The 24127-nt window shown below is 39.4% G+C and overlaps 1 protein-coding gene across 3 annotated transcripts in view; it reads left to right on the forward strand.

Moving 5' to 3' along the window:
• The window catches only part of LOC117542907 (cingulin-like protein 1), a 63243-nt gene that overhangs the window by 32529 nt on the left and 6587 nt on the right, over positions 1–24127 (forward strand). For 2 of the 3 annotated variants that reach the window (XM_034210782.1, XM_034210781.1), the window contains 13 exons: positions 5481–5598; positions 6207–6397; positions 7348–7426; positions 16104–16604; positions 17866–18159; positions 18796–18894; positions 19827–19982; positions 20951–21133; positions 21227–21285; positions 21874–22021; positions 22107–22211; positions 22715–22867; positions 23179–23346. In XM_034210782.1, coding sequence (XP_034066673.1) covers positions 7394–7426; positions 16104–16604; positions 17866–18159; positions 18796–18894; positions 19827–19982; positions 20951–21133; positions 21227–21285; positions 21874–22021; positions 22107–22211; positions 22715–22867; positions 23179–23346 — 1899 coding nt within the window. In that variant the 5' untranslated portion in view covers positions 5481–5598; positions 6207–6397; positions 7348–7393. The remainder of the gene's footprint in view (positions 1–5480; positions 5599–6206; positions 6398–7347; positions 7427–16103; positions 16605–17865; positions 18160–18795; positions 18895–19826; positions 19983–20950; positions 21134–21226; positions 21286–21873; positions 22022–22106; positions 22212–22714; positions 22868–23178; positions 23347–24127) is intronic. The other variant, XM_034210783.1, reaches the window with a different exon arrangement.

The raw sequence follows: 24127 nt of genomic DNA on the forward strand, positions 1-24127 counted from the left end.
TTATCTTCGTCTTCTCTTCTTCTTCTTCTTCTTCTTCTTCTTCTTCTTCTTCTTCTTCTTCTTCTTCTTCTTCTTCTTCTTGGGAAGGTTCATCTGTTGTTTATCAGAAAATCTGATATCGACCAGAAAATCTCTCAAGGTGGAAAAGCTGAGACGCCTCATTCACTTCTAATCTGAAATCAGAGGTGTCTTTTTTTACTTTCTGCCTAGAGATGTCCCGCTCCCTTAGCCTGTCACATACAATGTGTTGGAGCGCTAGCCAATAGAAGCGCGAGAGTAACACAGTGATGTCACTATGTCCCTGAAGTAAACAAAGGAGTCCATTGGTGGTGTTTCAGGCCTTAGCAGATCACTTACATGCTACACAGGAAAGGGAACAGCCAAAAAGAGTATATATATATAGGTATATATTGACAGTAGATCAAAGATTACATTTCAATTTAATTCAAAGGTTTTATATATGCACATAAGCTACAGTGTAGAAATGGCAATGAACATCGTATGTCCCGAGCTCCTCCAACAATGCAACAGTTATATAAGAAAGGAATAGCTGTGCAGTTTAAAAAGACGTATTGACCAGAAATATACAGATGACATTTTCAAGATTCACAGTTTTTCAGATAGTCCATAAGCAATTGTCATAGACAGCTTTGTCGTCTTTTATTCTGATTTAAAAGCACACAAAAACAACACTCAACATGATTCCTCTTTTCTCCTAAATATGTCGGCTTCATCCTTGCATTCCTTTCCTCTTTTATCCCTCTTCAAATGTTTCTTGTTTCAAGATGTTTTCCCATATTTCCTCCCTTTCTCTCAGCCCCTCCTGAACCTCTCTCAGCCCCTCCTGAACCTCTCTCAGCCCCTCCCTTTCTCTCTCAGCCCCTCCTGAACCTCTCTCAGCCCCTCCCTTTCTCTCTCAGCCCCTCCCTTTCTCTCTCAGCCCCTCCTGAACCTCTCTCAGCCCCTCCCTTTCTCTCTCAGACCCTCCCTTTCTCTCTCAGCCCCTCCTGAACCTCTCTCAGCCCCTCCTGAACCTCTCTCCGCCCCTCCTGAACCTCTCTCCATCACTCCTTCCTCTTCCACTTAAGTTTTTCTACTAAAACAACAAACACCATGTTTCTGTTTGTAGATCTGCAACTAGAGTTTATTTTCCTTGACTTATTATTTTGTCATGGTTTAAAATGTCTCGTAACCAAAAGTCCTATCGATTTCTTTGTGTACACAAGTAAAAGTTAAATACATGGAGGGAATTCTTAAGCAAGGGATTACAAGAGGACTATTTTAATACAGCAAAGTGTTTTAAACCCTTCTACACGTTCTCATGTGTGTCTTTGTGTTATCTAACACCGTAACTATACACACAAATTCACACACAACTACTTTTTTACTTATTTTTTCTCTTTTTTTTATTGAATTAGTTTGTCCATACGTGCTTTGTCAAAATACAAACTTGTGTTGTTTTACATATAGCATAAATAAAACAGAAAGAAAATTAAACGTAACATAATTATTGTAGCCTTGAATCCTAAGCACTTTTATTTAAAGGGTTAAAAAAATATATATATTAAAAAAAATTGTTTTGATCTCTTATAAATATATATTGTTTATGCATCAAGCTAAAGTGACTTTTTTATTATTATTATTATTTAGTTTTTCCAATAAACCAAATCCTAACAGCCCCAAAAACAGTTAAAGAAAAAGACAAACTAGGATAAATTGTGTTGTTGCTGAAATGCTGATATTTGCAGTAAATCCTCACAATGGAGATGTGAAACGAGATAATATAGGCCTACGTTCTCTCAACAGACTGTATCTATTCTAGTGCATATGCATGAAAACAATAATAACACAAACCATGTAAAGCAGAGGCATCAATATGCGTGAACATTTCCATACAGGTCTATAAGCATCACCTTTGTCCGCGATACAAACACTTGGATTTTATTCATCCAAATGAGTTATTTTCCTGCGATAAACACAGGATAAATGCGCAGAAGCGTATATATTCTGCGTGACCTGACACTGAAAATGATATATGTGACGGGCTGCAAGTGGTGACGTACATTAATGTAAAATAAAGTAATATGCAAACTCCATAATTGCAGTGAAATGTGTTTGTCACATACATTCGAGCAATTAAGGAGTCCTATTCACGCGTTTCTGTAGTAAGCAGCTAATCAAAACACTCTGACAGCTGGCAAAGAGTGTGTGTGTGAGATATTCATTGGTAATTACTGTCTTTTCACACCAATGGATGATGTTCCTCATCACAGCGTTTTAATGAAGTCGTTTGATTGGCTGAGATCAGTTTGATTGACAGGTGACAGAGTGGCTCGTCAACGTTTTGAAAGCTCCTGGAGATTCCTCTCAAGATGCTAATGTCTTATAAAAGTGAAACATTTTGAGTTAAAGTTGAATGAATGTGAGATTTCCTACAATACAGATATTATAGGATACATACAGGTTGCCATGGTATCGCTGTTACTGCAGGTGAATCACATCTTCATTTTTCTCAAAACCTGTTACTGTTGTTTGTGTTTCAAAGTGATTACGAACGAAACCCACAAATGTAAATGAATACAGAAATGTGGATTCAACACAATTAACCAAATTGTTGTCATCTGTATGTTTTCTTTGACATGACGCATACCAGATCAAGAAAGGAAGTTAGTGATTTACTTGAATCTGGCATCCTCTTATTTGTAGTTTGAAATAAATATCATCAATAGTGTCATATCGAAAATGAACAACAGCCCCACATTTGTTTTAATTTGGCATAGAAGCAAAAAAAAAGACCGTTCAATAAATGTATGTCAGACTTATGTCTAAAATAAATGTATTGGATTTCTGGACATCTGTACACAAGACTTGACATTATTGTAAAAGAAAAGCTGTATATGTGTTTTAGAGAATATGTTACAGTATGTGTCTTTGAATATAAATCCCTTACAAAAACATTTACTTTTTCCTTTAAATCTACGCTAGGCGATAACTCAATAATTCAATATTGTTTGGCATTGATTCGGTAAAATCATGATACTTTATCATCTCTTTTTATGTACAACCGTCTGTTGCCCAATGAATAATGCCTGAACACCTGTGATAAAAACCCTTTTGTTAGACACACACATTGGGGAATTATCCATATACTGTTAAAAAAAGACCCTAAATAGTCCTTGCAAAACATGTTTTTCATCAGACATTTTGTATATCGTGTCAAAAGCATGTTGTTCCAGCACAAGGTGTAGGATCTCGATCGTCCTGTAGTTTTTGTTTCCTCTCATAACACACGGTGGAGTTTACAGGCCTCCTTGAAAAGCTCATTAACAAAGTATTGATATATTTCCCAGAGGGCTTTTGTGTTGCCGTTGTTTGCGTCCCTTCGACTAATTTTCGTCTCATGTCACTTCTTCACTGAGTTCATCAAGGGCTTCTCAGAAGAGCCTCCTCTTCCTCACAAACAAAACACTTCTCTTCCTCTCGTCACTGACGCTGTGCAGAGGCTTACTGCCTCCCAGTGGACACATGGGGAATTACACTCACTGCAGCAAGGTTCAAGGTTCTTTATTTGTCACACGAACATAGCTACAGAGTAGTTATGTCGATGAAAATCTTAGGTCACAGGCTTCTCCAACAGTGCAACACAATAATACAGAAAAACTGAAAAATATAGTGCAAGTAAATATTAAAAAGTAAATACAAAAAGGAAAATAGTTTTAAAAAAGTGAAGTAGTGAAATAAGAGTCTATATGCAAGCTATTGGAATGATATATACAGCATTACACTTTGCACCTTATTCTGGGTAGTTAATACAGAGACCGATATGAATACTCTTATTCTACACTTATGTTGTTTCTGCCTCTACTATTGCTGCTTTACTGACTATAAGTACTGCTGTTGCATGTATCATTACCCTTCTATACAATTGTTCATATGAGTATGACAATTCTTGTAGTATCGCTCGTACATATATTAGCAGTACTACTTCCATTACTGCAAGTATTACTAACGTATACTCCTCCTACTTGGGCTGCACAATTATCAACATTTTTATTAAGAACACAATATTGATTGATGCACTATCCAGTGAAACATTAGATTTGTACAGACTTATTAAAGGATCCTGCCCATATCCTCTTAAGAGATCATACTATGATCATGTTAGTATTGTCTCTTGATTTTTTTCGAAAATCACGAATGATAATGTGATATTGACAACTAGAATTGCAATTCGTTTTTTCGACTCCTGCAGCCCTACTTTCTACCTCTGCATACTTTCATACTAAACGTTAAGTGCTATCACTGCACAGTAGATAACAGCAGTGAATAGCCTGATCCTGACACATGATGGTGTGACTCCTGCTGATGTGTGGTTGCTTTGTGGTTTGGAATATTCGGCTGCTGTTGACTTTAAACAGGAAGATTAGTCACTTACTCCAACACTAAATCAGCTGTTCTGCTCTGTGTGGATCTTTGAAGACGCTGCTGTGTTTGTTCAAGGAAGGAACCGTTTCATCAAACAGGGAGGGTGATGAGAGTCAGGAATGTGGTCGGATCAGGATGGGAGACCCGAGGGTTGATGGTTCAAATCCCAACACCACAACTATCCTTTATTTGTTACCCCTGAACAACCTCTGAAAAAAACTAGAGTATCAAATATCGTGATGAATCTTTCGTTGGTGTTTTCTCAGGCGAGTGGCTCAGCTGCAGGGCTCTGTGTTTAGTGAAAATATATTTACCGTCATACAGCAACACCCGAGGGATAAAAGCTCCCATTGTGTGCATTCATAAAAAAATAATTAATTCAATTTGTAGTAATGATCTCAAATATGGAACACTATCCTGCACATTTACATATTTTTTTTAATTAATTGGTGTTCATTATAAGTACATTTATTTTCAAGTACTTCATGTTAGCTTGTTAAAATGTGTCTTTATATAACTGTGTTTTATGCATCAAAGAATATTTTTGAAAGATACTTTTTTTATCTTGATGTCTGCATGAACGGCCATTTTAACACATTTACCTAGTATTTATCTGCAAATCAAGGAAATTAATATAGGAAAATTAACAATATTTGCAGTATTGCGTAATGAAAATGAATGTTGGATAGTACTTTTAAAATTATAATAATTATTGTTCACATTATACTACCAATAGTTATTATTGTGACTTATTATTTTGTTGTTTTGTTTCCCATTGTAAAGCGTCCTTGGGTCTCTTGAAAGGCGCTATAAAAATACAAATTAATTATTATTATTATTATGAAGCTCTGACCATATTGCCGTTTTCAAAGAATACATTTCCACATACTGAGCTGAATTATTCACCAACATGTCAACCAGCCAATCAAAAAACATCAATTCCCGAAATATGTCATACTACAAACACAACGATAGTATACATTTCCGCTATCCCACAGAGTGAATTCCAGAAGCGTATTTGTACAACCTAAATGTTTTTGTCTTTGTGTTTTCAGACTCTTGCAGATCGAAGGCCGCCAGCAGCTGCTGACCGCTGAGCTTTTTATTCTTCAGCAGAAGAAGAAACAGAGCGAACAGGATCTGAGGAGAAGCTCCAGCCTTCAGAGCGCCACTGTAAGATCACAGCAGGACACACACAGGTCACATGGGTTAAAAAAAAACAACGAAAAAGTCGTAATGTCAAAAATATTATGGATTGACGATGTGAGAACCTCAGGCTTTGCCAAAATGTGCTTTTTAGTGATTATAAATGGCACATTTTAAGAGATGCAATGAAAGATTACTACATATATAATATACAATATGATCAATATTAGAGGTATCTCATTGTGAAACAAACATGCTTCTCAATGCTGATGAATGTACAACTTTATAGAGTGAAACATCTAATAAAGACACATTGAACTTGAGTTTTTAACACAATATAATTACAATTTAAAAAAAAAAAAAAAAAAAAAAGTTGCATTTACATTTTCATCTAAATACCCGTCGGAGAAATTGAATAGGTTTTAAAATCTGAAAAATGACATCCACTAGTTCTATTATCTCAGTTGACTTAATTATTCCATGAGATTTTTGTTTCACATGGCCGTTACAGCGCCATCAAACATTGTGTTAATTCCTTCAGAGGTGAGATGATCATTAAAATAACACCATAAACCTCCAAATGCACTGATCAGAAACAAACCAGCGTGGTATTAATTGATTTTCTCCCTCTCCAGTTTCAGCTGTGTGCTTGTCGGGAGCTTCAGGTCTCCGTCACTGAGCGTCTGCTCCAATCAGAGCGGTTGGTGTTCCAGCAGGAGGCCCTGAGCGCGCTGCGTCAGCTGCTGACCCGAGACCAGCTGAGATACCAGGAAGAGACGCACAGACTCACCTGCTTCACACAGAGAGTACTCAGACTGTCCCACAGGTACACAACTCCACATCCTGTTTAAAGAAAGCATTGTCCAGAAAGTATTTAGTTAGGGTTAGGGTACACTAGGGTCATCAATGGGACATGTGAAATATCATTTATCATTTCTACTACCTGTAAAACTAAATGTCTAGTCAGCCCTTACTCACTTCAAACTCCTTGCATATGGATGCTTATTTGGGACTCAATTGGATAGGTTGCCCTTTAGCAATTATCTTCAATAAATACCTTTTTTTTCTGCAAAATGTTTCTGTTATAAATCTCATGCAAGTATATTGAATACATGTATCGTACAAAATTAATTAGGGTGAAAGCTAGTCCGTCGTACAACCGCGGTGGTACGTTTTCAAGATGCCTTTATAGTATTTGTTACATACATGGAAATAAAGGATTTGAATCAAATACTTTTAATTTTCACATAATGAAACAGGTTAAAATGTATTCTCTGCAATGAATCCATCCTAGTTTAAGGAACAGTTGGATGCTTTCTATATAGTGCACGGGTCTGGTGTCTTGCTCCGGCGCAGGAGGGCATCTCAAAGTACCAGAAAATCCACAATTGTATACTTGGTCAGCTCCGAGACTTGAACCAGTGACCCTCTGGTTCCCAAGCCAATTCCATACAGACTTTGTGTCTGCCATCCCAATGTAAATAAGTAGGCCTAAGTTACATCATTGGTTAAGGTTAAATAATGAAATGAAATGTTATGGTAATATAAAGTATAGCATATGGGGTAGTTTTGGGATAGGAAAAAAAGTATGTAGTGTAACTTGTGTTAAAATTGCGATGGAGAATGTTCAGGACTCGTGCATTTAATTAAGTTTAGTTTGCTTAAAGCAGTGAAATGCCTCGTTAAGTTCGAATGACTCAGAAGACAAAACTTGTGGCTGACAAGCCTATATAAAGGTAATAATTATTAACATGTCTCTTTATATATTTCTTTCAGATCGTACAGAGAGGAAACGTTCACCAGCAGAGACAGTGACCGCAGCATGCAGGGAAAGACAGAGCAGGAAAACAACATGGTACAACTCAGCCTCTGAACTCACAGCACACACTCTGACCTCAGATCATGTTGTTCTGAACGACATCTTTCTCTGACTGCTGACAAACACAACTAACCCTAGCTGCCATTCTGTATGGTGAGGGTTCATCCAAAGCTCCAACCTAAGTGCATCTGTGCATTTAGATTCAACTTCCTGGCCCAATCAGAATGCACCTTGGTTAAATCTCAGCCCCACTCTGTATCACATGGTCTCACGCTGTATTTGCCTGATAAGTCTTTTCGCAAGACCTTTTTTTTAATAATATCTCACACTTGAGGTGTACCTGAACCCATGAAATCCACACCTAACCCGATACCTAATGTGGATTTTGGACTATCATGTATAATATATAATATGTCAGTTCTACAGGGTGAAGTTCAATATATAGAAGCCAAAATGTAATGCCTAAAATCAGATAGAACTGTGTGTGTGTGTGTGTGTGTGTGTGTGTGTGTGTGTGTGTGTGTGTGTGTGTGTGTGTGTGTGTGTGTGTGTGTGTGTGTGTGTGTGTGTGTGTGTGTGTGTGGGTGTGTGGCAGTGGTCCAGCTGTTGTCAGTCTTTCTCAGACAGTCGGAGAGGAGACAGAGGAAACATCTGCCCGCTCATCTGGCTCTGTCTGTCACACACAGATGCAGACACACACACACACACACACACACACACACACACACACACACACACACACACACACACACACACACACACACACACACACACACACACACACACCCAAAGCATAATTTTCCTGAAAGAACAACAACAAAAACTCCCATAATAGACTGACACAGTAGTGACAGGGCACGCTGAGGGAAGAAACCTGGTTTGGAGTCTTATTATAACAGGAAACCTGTCAAAGTGTCAGCACAGTTTAACTTGTGAAGCTTAAACACAAAACAGCAGACGGCCCGCTGCCAGCTTGTATCTCTGCTCACAAATACAACATGATTCAGCCTCACCCTTTTCACTTCAGCAGGGATTAAAACTGAAACTCTACCAAAAAATCAATCATTTATCTTGGATAGGGTTTGTTTCATCATTTCGACCCAACAAGAAATCCCATACTGACTTTATTTTGACATTGTTGCAGCTAGCAGACCTCATCTTGTTAGATTTGTTTTGATTATATCCAAGAAGAACTCATAACCAAAAGGTCACGTTAAGGTTAAAGTCAGTTCAAAAGTGATTTTCACAAGCATTGACACACAAATTAATGAAATGGAAAACAGGACAATTCAAAATACATTGAGAAAATAGTCAAAAATCAACATTGGAAATAGATTATTCATCTGACAGCTGAAGTCACTTTGAAACTGGATTTAAATGGAAATGGGTCAACTCAGTGCAGACTGGATTCAACAGCTGACAGAATTTGCTTTGTGGCACTTTATAACCTCGATGCTGAAAAAATAAAATCATAGAGCAAGAGGCAAACGACCTCATGATGTTTCTGTTCAGTGCTGTAACCAACAGGGGGGGGGGGGGGGCTCAGTAACCTTTTTATCAGATTATCGGAGGTTAAATCAGGAAATGAGCCAGGATTTGTATAATCACACATAATTCTGATTAGATGTAAATGTAATAGATTGAGATCAGATTTAGAGGTTTTTGGAGAATCACTGATCCGTCCTGGATTGGCCGATTTTCTAACGCACACACATTCAGGCTCAATCAACATATTTCTATAAGAATACACTGATTATTAAGCTTTAATGAACTGTAATATACTCAAAAAAACAACAACATAGAAACAGGTTGAGGTCTCAGCTGCGCAGCATATTGTAGAAGTGCATTGTGGGTAAAAATAATGAGCCAACAACCAGAAATGCATACATTCCATAACCCTAAAGGTTAAAAATACATTTGAAGTGGTTGAAAAGAAATACAAAAGCCAGACAGAAGCCAAAACACTTGAGGTTCTAGCATGAGACGTTCATATAGACCAAATACGATATTTCTTTTTAATTAGGAGTAATAACTTTAATCAGTGAATTATAGTGTAAAGCCAAGCATCGTCTGTTTGAGTTTTTAAAGGCGGAGCAGCTGCATGAGGGAAAATGTTACAATGAATTTAAACTGCACTCAGAAACAGAAAAACATTGTTAGTTGTCATAAAAACATGAACCAAAAATATAAGAAGAATACAAAACATGCATAACGGTTGGACACAGGTGCAATACGTGATCGGTGAGGACAGCTTTATGCTCATGGGGAGATGTTTGGGTAAATATGTTTTATAAAGATGAGTCTGGGACGGGAGGTGCTGCTGATTTCAGCTTACATTATTGTAATTTGGCTCCATTTAGTTTAAAGAGATTTAGTGTAGGACAGATGCCGAAATGGGTTCTTACTGTAAGTATGCAGAAAACTAACCATTTTGTAGTAGGTAGTAGTTTTCATGATATAAAAAGATTAGTTTCACAAAGTAATCAGTTATGGTTTTGTGCAAAATATATTACTGTATAAACCTGAAGAAACTAAAAAGAAATGTGAAGCGGATAGAAAGAAAAAATAGACAGATTACAGCAACAACCTTTATTTGAAAATGTGGCTATAAATGTAAATAAAGAAATAGTGTAAAGTCCTCAAAAGTCCAAGGTGACTTATGTTGTTTGGTTTGAACAAAAGGCCTAAACTTAAAAATATTCAGTCTGCAATTACAGAAAGAAGCTGTGAGAAGCTCACATTTGATAATTATTTGCATTAATAACTTAAATTATTGACTAATTTTCACGATATATTCTGATATTTGTTTTGGTCAAATTGCTGAAGATGGATTTGTCCGCTTTATAAGATCCAGACCGGTTTCGTTTAGACGCATGTAATTGATAAATCAAACCTTTTCTTTTACTTCCGAACAAATCTGCTCTATTCAAGGACAACAGACTGTTCATGAGGACCTCACTAAGCTGCTTTTATTTTCCCATATTTAACATATCCCTAATCAACATATTTGACAGGCTTACAGTGATCATACATCTGGGCTCATGTTTTTTATTCCCACGTGAAACAAAGAGACATCCCGGATTAGTTTGACCACATTTCAGCCTGCTCTGTAACAAACATTCCTGTTGGAGGGATCGTTGTCGGTTTAGTGAAATAGGGCCGAGGACAGAGCGCCGGTTGGTTAATAATCTCAGCCATGTAGATTAGGGGTGGGGCCTGGGGGGTGGGGGGCAACAACAATAACACAGGAACATATTGCCAAGCAGATTGCCTCGGGCCAAACGGAGCTCGACGTTTCGCTTTCTGTGAGAGACGTACGTGTCCAACACAAGACTGCTGCCACTAATTGGTTATTTATTTCATTTTTTATTACACTGGTGTGTGTGTGTGTGTGTGTGTGTGTGTGTGTGTGTGTGTGTGTGTGTGTGTGTGTGTGTGTGTGTGTGTGTGTGTGTGTGTGTGTGTGTGTGTGTGTGTGTGTGTGTGTGTGTGTGTGTGTGTGTGTGTGTGTGTGTGTGTGTGTGTGTGTGTGTGTGTGTGTGTGTGTGTGTGTGTGTGTGTGTGTGTGTGTGTGTGTGTGTGTGTGTGTGTGTGTGGAGGCGATATGAGTGTCTTACAGTAATAACTCTGACTGTGGGTTCAAAGAGAGAGGTGTGTGAGATCATGTTTGAGAGTAAAAGTATTGTTAGAATCGATTTGGATTGAAGACAAACACACCAGGAATGTTAACATAAGTCAGCTGCATAACGTCTTATACAATATTTTTCCATGGACACAACTGAAAGGATTGTGGATACAAACGGAACATATTGTAAAGCACTTACGCATCACTGTACCCTGTATACCAAGGCGGTTATGCCATCACTTACTGTACGGAGGCTCAGTCACTGGTACTTTTTCATTTACAAAGCCATGTTGGATAAACTACCATCTTATATCTGCTCCCTGATCTCTCTGCGAATTGAAAGTACTTATTGCTTGAGATCGCATGCTGTGGTTTTATTAAATGTGCCAAGTGCTAGGACTGTCTTAGGGAAGAAAGCTTTGAGATGTGCAGCTCCACTAACATGGAACAGTCTGAAAAAAGAATGGAAAATTACCAAGCTAGTACCACTACATGTTTTTAAAGCTCGGTTGGATGCTACAAAATCAGATGCTGTTGGTACCTGTACTTGTGGTTAAATATGTAAATTGTAATCCTTGTACATTTTTCTGTATGATGTCCTTTTGTTGTTCTGTTGTTTATGTTTTTATGTCTTCTTGTGGAACCGACTGCTGCAGGTCTCCCTTGAAAAAGAGATCATTGATCTCAATGGGATTTTACCTGGATAAATAAAGGTTTTGAATTTAATATAAAGCAGCCCTGAAAAAGCAGGTCACTACCTAAAGAAGAGAGGACATCAACCATAAGAAGATACACAACAAGCCAAAACGCCCCAAATCAACTGGAAACAACCATGAAAGGGTAGAACGCTGCCAGAACTGAAAAACAGTTTAGGAAAGCTAGAAATCAAGCAACAAAACTTAAGAGGCAACTTATAGGAGCTAGAAAACCATTTGAAGAAGCGAAAAACAACCAAAAATAAGTTGTTGAACAGAAGATGCAAGAAAACCGAAGCAGCTGGAACACAACCCGAGGAAAAAGGAAAAATCCATAGGAACTAGAAAACAGCCAATTAAAACTGGACAATAAACAAGGGAGCTGAAGAGCAACCAGGAAGACTATAGGCGCGTTCACACCGGAGTACTTTTACCCGTACTTTTCCCGTTTAGTTCCCGTGCCTGGAATTTTGCGTTCACACCAAAAAGAGAACTTAGTTCAGAGAACTTTTACCCCCATTGTTAGTGCCTGCTAGAGAGGTGGGACTTTCCTGGGGAGAAAAAAGTACCAATTTCGATTGGCTGGGCGAATTGCAAACCACCCCCCGTAAAACTCTGAAAAGTTTTTTGAAGCCGCCATTGTATTTGCTGGCATTAGCATTAGCATTCGCCCTGCGCGCCAATTTAATAAGCTATCAAAAGATACTCCAGAGAAAGAAAACAACTCGAAAAAGTTAAAGAACAAAAAAATCTGTAACGCAACCCAATGTAACAACAGAAAACAATACGATTGAACTAGAAAACTACTACGAAATAACCAGAAGAAGCTAGAAGTAAACCTACAGAAACTTGAAAGAATATTTGAAGAAGCTAAAGAACGGCCACAAGAAGCTAGACGTCAACCAGCATCAGTGAAATAAAGAAGATTAAATTCAACACAAGGAACGAAGCCAGAAATCCACAGGGACTACTGAAGGAAACGGCCAGGAGAATCTACTGTAGAAAACAACAAGCAAATATAAAGAAATGATGTTTGAAGACAGACGATCAAATGTATTGTTACCAACTTGAAGAGTTGCTCTGTCTACAGATGGCCATGAGCTGGATTTGTGTTTTGGCTAAGCCAGCCTGTCCATCAGACATATCCATTTAAACTCTCATCAACATGTCCCACAGCAAAATACATTTTCATAGTGTCATCGGGGATGGAGCCAAAGCAGTGCAGTTAAAGGGGCATTTCACTGACCCTAACCCTAACTCTTTTAAATCAATTGATCAATCAAAATACTTTATTAATCCCTGGGAAAATTAGGTTTCGTGAAGGTTGCATTTTATTGGAATAAGATGTATATCTGCTTTTATATACATAAGTAAAAATGTGCAATAAAAGTATTTGTAGCCACTGAGGTCTCAGGCTCATGGTGAAGCTCTCGATGCAATCTTCATCAGTCCGGAAACCATCAAAGGAAACGTTTGAAATGCTGTTGATGGAAACACATCGCTTTGCATCACATCAAAAACTGTTTTGATGTCTGCATCTGGGGGATCTTCACCAAGTCTGGGAAAGTGACCTTGATCAGGTCATCAGCTTGGGTTTGGAAAATAAAAAATGCATTGGAAGGGATGCTTTTGAAACTGGAATTGTAAACCTGGTTATCTTTGCCTCTGATGCTTCTACTTTCACAATTCTATTATTATGCTGTCTATTAGCACGCTTCTTAACTTTCCGATTCATCTTGCCAGAACATGTGTAGTCAAATCTTGAATGACAGCCTTCTGCACGATGCGTTTTGGGTATTTCTCACACAAGTGGAGCAAATGTGTTCCTCAAACCCTAAACGTCTTTCGCCTATATTCAGAATCTTCTTCATTGGAAACTGAATCTCTTCCCCACGTCATCCTGTCCTGCTTTTCCTGAACATTTATTCTGATGGGTCATTGAGTACTTCTTCACCAAACATCAGTGAGGCATTCACTGTAGTTCCCAGGATGCACTGCTGTCATATATCTGGGTCAGATGTTGTACAGCTCCACGCCATATGGCTGTACTGTAGTGAGGCCACAGGGAATTGTGTGTGTGTGTGTGTGTGTGTGTGTGTGTGTGTGTGTGTGTGTGTGTGTGTGTGTGTGTGTGTGTGTGTGTGTGTGTGTGTGTGTGTGTATACTCCTAAAACATGAGAAATGTTTCATAATTTGCACGTCTCTTACGGCTTTAAAAGCTTAGTCAAATACAAATAAAAGTACTTTCAATGTTTTCATAGAGGGACCCTCAATAAAATACAAATAATATTTTAGCAACAAAACAGCACACATTGTTGTTCCTTTGTTCAACCAATAGAAAGCTTGTGCAATATGTCTTTGCTAAATTACTGAGAAAATGCTGTTTAAAATAATGCGGAAATGTGAATTGTAGTTAGCTGTATGTAACCAGATGAATAGTAACACCTTGGACGATGTAATTCAAACCAATAATATAGTATAAAATATTTCTAAGGCCATTGTGAAGTAGTCTGGGGAGTGTTTTATTTTGGAAGGCCTTTCATTATCGTAGCTTTGAGAGTACCACACACATTCAGGCATTCATATCAGAACATAAGCTGTTTTTCTCAACATATTTTGAATATATTAACTAATATTGACTAATCAGTGTTTAACCTTTTCTGCTTATCCACTGGCCCTCCGTGGGATCTTGACCTGAATGTTATGAAACTCATCACAATAATTTTACCACACATAAGGTCGCACATTTTAGAACACACACATTTCATCAGTGTATCCCTGTACTGTTCCCTCATTGCACGAGACTCACAGGGTTAAAATAATAACATTACAAATCATCAGCGCAAAGCTAATCCCCGGTCTGTAAACATTTTAATACCGTGGTGATTAGCAGGGATCTCAAACCCCCAGTCTACCCTACCCCAGCTTCCTCTCCTAACCCAGCATTGGATCACCATTCCTGGGGGAGGCGACCAGGCGAGACCCTGGAAGAGGGCCACTCAACGCTTTGGACCATCAAACCCCGAAAGTTAAACCCCTGGACTCTCGCCACTTCATTTCTCTAAGTGGCATCCGCCAACGTGATAACGTTAATTAAAATTGGATTTAATCAATTGGCTTTTAAGCTCAAATATATAATAATCATATAAAATATTAATTTTCTGTTTTTTTTTCTGTTTTTTGTAGTCTTTGAGTTGACTTGAATTATTCCTTTTGCTGGAGTCTGTTTATATATTTATCTGCGCTTTTAATTTCTGTGAGAAAGTGGGATGTTGTGTGTTCGGGGGAGGGTGGGGATTTTTCAGATGAGCGAGCAGATGTTGCACTTCCTCAAGAGGGATTTATGTCAGGATAGGGACTCACATTCACACACACAGACACACACACTGGGCTTCATGTCATTATGTATGCATTTCAACAGTCAACAACATCCACAGACTGTAAAGACAGGCGACAGAGACGGGGGAAAAACACATTATTAACATGCTGCCTTCATTTAAAGTTCAAATCCAAGTGATGGAGTGATGTGTTTCAATTTAATTGCTTGTTGGAGATTTACTTAGTGTTTGTGTATACTAACTGCTTCTTATGTTTAAAAAAAAGACTAAGAAAGAGGAACTAACCCAATTTGTTTTGCCTATACTTCTTGTATTGCAGAAGCAAATAGTAGCTAATGTTAGCGTTATGTTATTTAGACAGATATGGCCAAGTTGTTGACATTGCGGAGTCAGTTTTTTGACTGGTGACTAGTGTCCTAAACGGTTGTTCAAACAGTATACACAATGCACCTCAGCCCATAAGGGTCTCATTATAATCGGTCTCAATTAAGACACCTTAAGGAATACTAGATTTAGCATTGCATCTGAGAACGATATTGCAGTCACAATGGAATAGAGAATTAGCAGAAAAACATAAATACTTATCCAGCAATCAAAGATTACTCCTCTTTTTTTCAATGTTTTCTTCTTCCTTGTAAAAATATTGCCCTGCAAGTAGTTAAGTCGGAAAATCTGGTTTGTTACGCTCAGAGTTGGGTGTAACGCGTTACAAATTAACGCGCTACTGTAATAATATTACTTTTGTTGGTGACGAGTAGTGTAACGCGTTGGTAACATTGTAACATTGTAACATTGCTGGTAAAGAAGCAAGCATGTGGTATCGAGATATGTATATATTGCGAGTCATACTAAGATCAATATTTGCCATAAATAACCCTGCTTTTAATTTACAACATTTCCCCACAATGATCTTATGCACCTTTGAATGCTTAATACATCCATGTGTATTCTGATACATCACTCAGTGTTGGGTGATGTATCAGACCTGCTGCCTGAGGTTCAGACTCTTGGCTAACAGTGTTTCGGGGGTCTGTTATTGTGTTCACCTCTTTCAGCATGCACCTTCCTCCCAATCACCAACTAGTCCTCACCAGACCACCAATAAAGAAGAGGCAGAACAGGCCTGGAGACCCAATCATAAGAAACCCGCTGCAGGCCTGTCCCGTGGTTCGAACCTGAGCCGATCCGGCAGCGTCAAAAACCTGATCAGTATATTCTCCGGTCCTTCTTCTGGGACCCAACAGAGATTTTCACCTGGAACACTCTCAAGAGCTACTTCTACAGAGGCTCTCTACCTTTCCAGGGCAAAGTCAAGCCCTTCAACACTGAGCAAAGTCGAAAAAGACGACGCTTCTGTTCCCAGCATCACCGTGACCCCTCCGTTCAGGAAAACCAGTCAGAAAGTGGCAATGAAAGGAAGCTTTAACAGTCAGATCGCTGCCAGGATCGATTGTCCAGTCGATGTCAGGGCTGAGAAGACTGCTTCGGTTCCACTGAACAAAACACAAACCAAAGACTCTGGTAGAGACTCGGTAGCTGACTCCGGCATGGGATCGGTAAGCAAAACACTAAATGTCCTGGCCGACCGACCGTTTCCATGTCATGCATGAAACGAAAATCACTGGATCTTCCCTGTATGGAGACAGAATCAAGGCATGACATTGCAGTTTTTCAAAAATGCATGTCCTTGCATGATTAAGGCGTCGTTCACAATCTCATGCAGATCAAAAGCATGAAACTACGGCAAGATTCATTCTTCAATCGTACTAATCAAAATGGCCTCACATCCAAAATGTAACTCTTGCTTTTCTTTCATTATTTACCTGTAAATGAGCTTTACATGTTGCCAGGTTTGTTTTTATCTAAAAAAATAACAACAATTTAACGCTGTTGATTTTAACTGCCTGTGTTGATTTTTTTCCTGCATGATTGCAGTAATTTGGACAAATGCATTTGATTGGGACTAATGACACTTGTGTGCATTTCGTAATTTGGCTTGAGTTTCTACCTGGTAATTTGCTTGGTGTGAAACATAAGGGGCCTACTGTATAGTGGCATGCCTATGGTGGGTTAAGGTCGTTGTTTTGCAATAAAGACATAGCCAAATCTTGGTTATGAAGTCCCATGTCAATGAGTTACCAGTCCTCAGCCCCAGACCTTTAATCAGTGTATTATCTTGTCTGCATGCACTGCCAAACACAACTTTCCTTCTTTTTCACACATTGTGATTGGCTGCTTGCAAAATAAACACAATTCTTCCAACATCGTCCAACACCAGTGGGATGACCATGTGTCTGGATGTTGGAGTAGGTAGCTGCTTGCTAACATATTAACCAGAACGACTGTTTACTGTTAGAGTTCTTCTGCCCGCTAGTGGTCAGAAAACTTGAAGTCTGCTTTAAAGAAACCCCAGTTGGCGACTTAAAAAAGCACTATAGCTGAACATGTTTGGGAAGAAATTGCAGAAACATATCAAAGTCTGGCAAGTTGTTTTGTATTGCTTCCAGAAAATATATTTTCTGACAAAGTTGACAGACTGTCAATTGGTAGTTTCAAGTGTGATTTCTTTCCCCTGGAACTTTTCAGTTTTTTGCCCCTCCACCTTAATTTTGTGTTATGTTGTTGTTTTTTGTGAATCATATATACATCTTCTCCCTGCTGACAACACCAGCATATCCTCAGTGAATTCACCCTCATTATTCCTTTTGATTCGTTTAGTATTTTGTAGACTTCCTTCGACCCTCCAACAGTTCCATTTTCACATATCATTCAGGTTTATCTCATTGCTCCTTCCAACCTTTTGCCCTCTTCCTCCAGGAGTCAGAATTGGATTTGAACAAGCAGCCGGACAGCCCGTTGTCAGAGGATGAGCCCTCCACACCCCGAGCGGTGCCGGCCACCCAGAACCCCAAATATCAGCTGTTCCTCAACAACGACTACAAGGTCAACGGGTTGAGTGGCAGGGATGCAGATGCGCCAGTTGGAGGCGGCGGGACGGGGGGGGAGAACGGCCCTCGGTCCCGATTCGAGAGCAACCGGCTGGAGCAGAACCAAAACCAAGGGTCCCTGGAGTCCCTGGCCTCGCGGGACTGGGACAACACGTCTGACAGGGTGGGTGAGGCGGACCGAGGAGTGTGTGTGTGTGGGGGGGGGGGGATTTAGATCAGGTTTTTGATAATCACATATTTGTCATCTGTGATTCCAGAACCAGTTATTAAACAGTGCCATCTCCTGGACTAAACACAGCTTTAAGATATTTTATGTCCCATGCTCTGCAAAAAAACTCCATCAATCTATAATATTTTAAAATTCCAAAAAGTGTTTGATCCTGAATCTAATTAAATATTATAAATCCATCTTTTTAAATGTTACTGTGTTCACAAAGTATTGCACAATGGCATGATTAAAAAGTGTCAATTGATGATAGAAATACAAGTATTTGCTTTAAGGTATATTAAAAATTCCTATTTGAATGTCAATAAGGAATTGTTAATCATCAGTGTTTAATATACAACAATAACAGGATTGCTGCCCAATGAATATATCTGTTTACCACATTGTATTTGCTTTTATTTATTTAATATTTAATCAACAGCAAAACACGCAAACCAACGATAAAATCAGCCCTTCTGAATCTGCCTTCAGTCCGTATTGTTTGCTTTTGTAATTTCTATCTTATTTTTATTTTGTTGCTCTCTCCTTTGATCGTGTTGTCTCTCATCACCGTTGTGTTTTTTTTGTTTACAGTATGGAGTTGTTGACAGCCCTCCCCGGGTGTTCAACAGTCCGTACTCCACGACCGCCTCCATGGATTACAACCCCATGCACCGGATGTCTGAGTTCAAGGTTAGTAGTGAGAAGCTATTTTCCTATTTATACCTTTAATAGATTAGTGTTAGAATGACTAGAATTGTCACAAAAACATGATACGATTATGTTATAACAGTCAAAAATGTTCAGGCAATAAACGAAAGCTTCCACATACATTTGCTGTGTTGATATTTACAGAAGCCGTGAGAGGCAAGTGAAAACTAAATATTTCTGGTAATCTATTTTCTAAGTTTGATCTTGGTTGTCTTATCAACTATTTATGACTTAAACCCAGATAAAACGTTGCCCAGCTTAAAAGTGTTACATAAAGGTTTTTAATTAGTATAAATAATATTTTGATCATGATCTTTTTTCATGTTTGTTGTCATATTCATTTTGTCCACAAGAGGCTGCTGTGCACCACTACCCCATGTTCTTTTTACGACGATTAGGTTTTTCTTGCTACCAGACAGTTAATTTTCCTTGTGTTGAGAGAGTGAGTTAAGAATATAATTTTCTTCTTTAGTCCTATTTTAAAGATTGGTGTACTTCTGCCTCTTGTGGCCTAAATGTGCACTACAAGTAACACTCTTCTTACAGATAAAACGGATTATAAACTTGTTGTCACAAAGGTTTAAAGCCAGAGACACTTGAGAGAGAACAATTTGGATCAGATAATTTTGTTTCTGTCTTATTGGCCTTTCAGGGTTTCCGTATAAACTAATGTCAAGTTGTGTGATATTAACTTAAAAAGTAGTTCCATAAACAAAACGATAATATGCGTTTGTAACTGTCAGACCCTTGTTTTAGATGTAGCTTCAGCACTAGCAAGTGTTTCAACTTAGTCAAAAATCTAGTAGGAAATTGAAAAGCTCATCACATTTTCATGCATCGTGATGTAAAAGGTGTTCTGAGGCTGACCATCACTCGGTACTGACACTCCTCTGTGCCCACCTCCTCCTCTCCAGATTCCAGGGGGCATTTCTCCTGCCACCTCAGAGATGAACCTGTACAGCTTCAACAGTCGCAGCACCAGTCCTGTTGGCACGCCCACCCTCACACGCCCCAGATACTCCGCTTACGAAACCCTGGTGAAGAGAAGGGCCGAGGTCAACAACCATGTGGTACGATTTCTCTCACACACACAGAAACACACCCTATCAAAACTCACGTCCATACTATTTAATGGTTGACCGTGTTTAAAGGTCACCTATTATGCAAATTCCACAGAGTCTCTTCTACATCAACATGTGTCCCCTCTTCTTCATGTCTCTTCTACATCAACATGTGTCCCCTCTTCTTCATGTCTCTTCTACATCAACATGTGTCCCCTCTTCTTCATCAACATGTGTCCCCTCTTCTTCATCAACATGTGTCCCCTCTTCTTCATGTCTCTTCTACATCAACATGTGTCCCCTCTTCTTCATGTCTCTTCTACATCAACATGTGTCCCCTCTTCTTCATGTCTCTTCTACATCAACATGTGTCCCCTCTTCTTCATGTCTCTTCTCCATCAACATGTGTCCCCTCTTCTTCATGTCTCTTCTACATCAACATGTGTCCCCTCTTCTACATGTCTCTTTTACATCAACATGTGTCCCCTCTTCTCCATGTCTCTTTTACATCAACATGTGTCCCCTCTGTGGAAAGAGACTCTGAAAGTTTCAGGAACAAAGATTCTCTCTCTTTTTGTCCTGATACATTTCTATAAAAACCTGTCTGAAAATGAGCTGATCAGATTTTGTCCACTTTATGATGTCATAACGATTGTGTAACCATTAGCCAATCACCAACCAAGTTACCCCCCCCCCCTTATCCCCTGAATCTCCTCCTAGAGCACCATTGAGTTCTTTGTAACCAAATGTCTCTCAGAGGGGCGTGGGGAGGGGCTCCTTATTTTCATCTAAAGTAACAGACAGAGAATCAGCACTTTGGAAACAGGGCTGAAACAGAGGGGATTATGGGTAATGCTGCAATGAACTGTTTGGTGTTTCAGCCAATCAGAGACATGTTCTGTATATAACTGAGACCTATCATATATTGATGAAAAACAGTATAATAGGGGACCTTTAAATGTCGGTCTTTGTTGCAGATGCCACAGATGAACCAGATGAATCATATGAACCAGATGCCACAGATGAACCAGATGAATCACATGAACCACATGAACCAGATAGCTCCCGTCCACTACAGCATGCGCTCTAACACTTTAGGAGGGCCCAATAAAAAGGACTACATTGAGGAGTTGACCAAACAGATGGACGTCTGCCAGAAGGTAGAAGTTATACTAGTTATTATGGGTTACAATCACACTAATAATGAGGTTTGTTACAGCAAGTATAAGAACACTTCTTTTTGTCCTCTCCAGCGTAACCAGTTCCTGGAGGCAGAGAGCGTGGCGATGGAGAAGGAGAGGAACCAGATAAGGTCAGACATGAGGTTTTTTTCTTGTCACGTCAACACCAAATAATATCACCAAAAGAGAATATCAGCTTGAAAGTGCATATTAAAATACTTTTAAAGTACAATTAAAGATACAACTAAAATATACATATGACAGGTCGAGCCTATTTTACTTTTTTTAATTGTCGCACTCTTCACTAGAGTAGATTTTCCTATGCTTCCTTTCCTAATTTTGCTCTATTTTGGTCTGATTCTCATTCTGATGAAACTCTTTAAAGAGTAACTTAACTCTAAGGTTACCCTTGCTGAAATGATGTAAAGTGGGTATGATGATGAGTACAATATAACATGTTATGGTGGGTGTGAGATTAGGCTAAATTTAAGCTAGAACTATTTCTTGACTTTCTCTTATTTGGATGTGTAACAACAACACATGATGTCAGTGTACCGAACACACTTCTTCTTACACATGATGGACCGATCTTCATTCTCAATTTTGTCATAGATGCTCTTGTAACCTCAAAGCTATTTCCTGTTACTACTCTTTGGCTTCCTCCCTCTATGATATTGAGTGTTAACCTAAAGTTTGACACATTTCAAACCCCTGTGAAGGTATGAGATGCGCGGCCTGCTGGTGAACAACGAGGACCTGCTGAGGACCAACACCCAGCTGACCAATGAGATGAAGAGGATGAGAGAGCAGATGATAGAGATGGAAAGAGAGCATCAATCCCTGGGCGAGAGTTTCCGGGAGATGGAGGTGTGAGGATAAAGAAAAACAAGGGAATGGTACTGTATTATCCAAAGGTTTGCACGTCTGACTCTTTTTCCCTCGCCCTGTGCAGATTGAGGTGAAGCAGGCCCGGGACGTGATGGTGGAGGCCAACACTCAGGAGTACGCCTTCAATTTCCTCCAGCAGACCCTCAAAAACAAGATCCAGGACGCTGAGGTACACAGCAGCAACTAACACTTCCACATTTCTACAGTAACTGCAGTGTGTGGCACTTGTCATTAGGACAGATAATTCACATTTAGTGCCATTTGGAAGACAACGTACAGTAGTGAATATCGGGAGACAAATACTGCTTTGACACCTTTTTAAATTAGCTTTAAATTACACGTGTTTTCACTTTAATAGATTACTTTCAATGTAGCTAACTAGCTATGTAGCGGTAAAAAAGTGTTTGGCTTTTTTGACGCCAGTAGCAATGGCGTGCCACAAGTCGCTAGAGATAAAAGTATCAGCTAAATGTATTGTAATGTAATTTATTTGCTTAGTACCATTTCGTTTTATGTGAAAACGCTCAGTGAACTACATCTCTCGTCTAGCAGAATAAACATTACCCACAACAGCTAGCTAGCTAACTCATGATAGCAATATTTCACAGACAAATTATCATCCAAGTACATTGTGAGAGTACCAAATGACAATGCTGTGTGTGTTGTGTTCAGGAAAACCTGGAGAAGCAGACGCAGCACACCCAGTCTCTGTCTGAGAAGTTGTGGGTGACAGAGAGACGGCTGGAGGAGCTGGAGGTGGACAAAGAGACCAGAGACAAGAGGACAACCGAACTCAACAGCAACCTCTTCAGGATGGAGACAGAGGTACGGAGACACTATCCTCCCACCATTAGAGGAAACTCGACTACAAACTGAATATTTGAATAGAAGACTTGCTCTGCTCCGAATACAAACGTAGAGACATTTCAATGAACTAATAAGAGATGTTTAAAAGAGACTTGGTTAGGTGAATACTGCCTCTGTTTACCAGAGAGAAAGACACAATATAATTCCTAAATATCACATCACTCCTCTCCTATAGAGGTGATTTTCCTCAAGTGTTTATTTAGAGTTGATCTGGTGAAGCCATAAGCACTGATGTGTGTACGTACCTTAACGTGTGTGTGTGTTTCCAGCTGGCGGAGGCCCTGCTGGTGTCCACGCAGGCTTCAGTCGAGCTGAGCCTCCATCAGAAGCTGCGTGTGGACGAGCAGCAGAGGGTGGAGGAGCTGGAGGAGGAGCTGCTGGAGAAGGAGCAGGAGCAGCAGAGACTGCACAGCCTCGTGGGCCGCCTGCAGGGAGAGGTGAGCAAACACTGATCAATACAACCATTCTTTTACACTAACTTAACAGTCATTTCTGATTCATGGAGTGTGTTGTATAAATATCACTCGTCACCGGCTTGAGCTTCAACATCAGGATCCATGTATCTGTGATCCTCTCCAGAATGGAAGTAGTCATCACATACAGAGCATCAGCTAGTTCCTGAACAGTGTCCTTCACATGCTGATATCCAAGAGAGGGAGTTACACAGTCACAAGATGGAGGACTAGAAAGCAGTCTTCAATGTTTACTTCAGATTAGCTCCACGTCAGAAATGAGCATGCTTGTCATATGTCTCTCTCCATAGAGGCTGAATCATCATGTTAATCACATAGCTATCATATGCCTCAAACAGTCCTGATGCTCTTCTAGGTAATCACACATCCTGTCATGTTCACAGCTACAGTTGGGATACCTTTGTTATCACGTGACTCTGATATTGGAAGAGGACATTCAGTATTTTCCCAACAGTTACAAAAAATATCCATATTTCCCTTTTTAACACCCGTTGAATCTAAATCATCAACAAAATAACGTATGAAAATCAGCACATTTTATAAGATAATAATAAAAGGTAATACAAAAAATTGCCCCAATAGTTTCCTGGTTATATCTGCTTAATATAAATGTCCCCTGTTCACCTGCGTGTGCTGGGATGGAGCCTCAGGACCTGTTTGTGTTTTAACGTGTGTGTGTGTGTGTGTGTGTGTGTGTGTGTGTGTGTGTGTGTGTGTGTGTGTGTGTGTGTGTGTGTGTGTGTGT

The sequence above is a fragment of the Gymnodraco acuticeps genome, unplaced genomic scaffold (genome assembly GCF_902827175.1).
Source record: "Gymnodraco acuticeps unplaced genomic scaffold, fGymAcu1.1, whole genome shotgun sequence".
In the NCBI taxonomy this organism is placed as follows: domain Eukaryota; kingdom Metazoa; phylum Chordata; class Actinopteri; order Perciformes; family Bathydraconidae; genus Gymnodraco; species Gymnodraco acuticeps.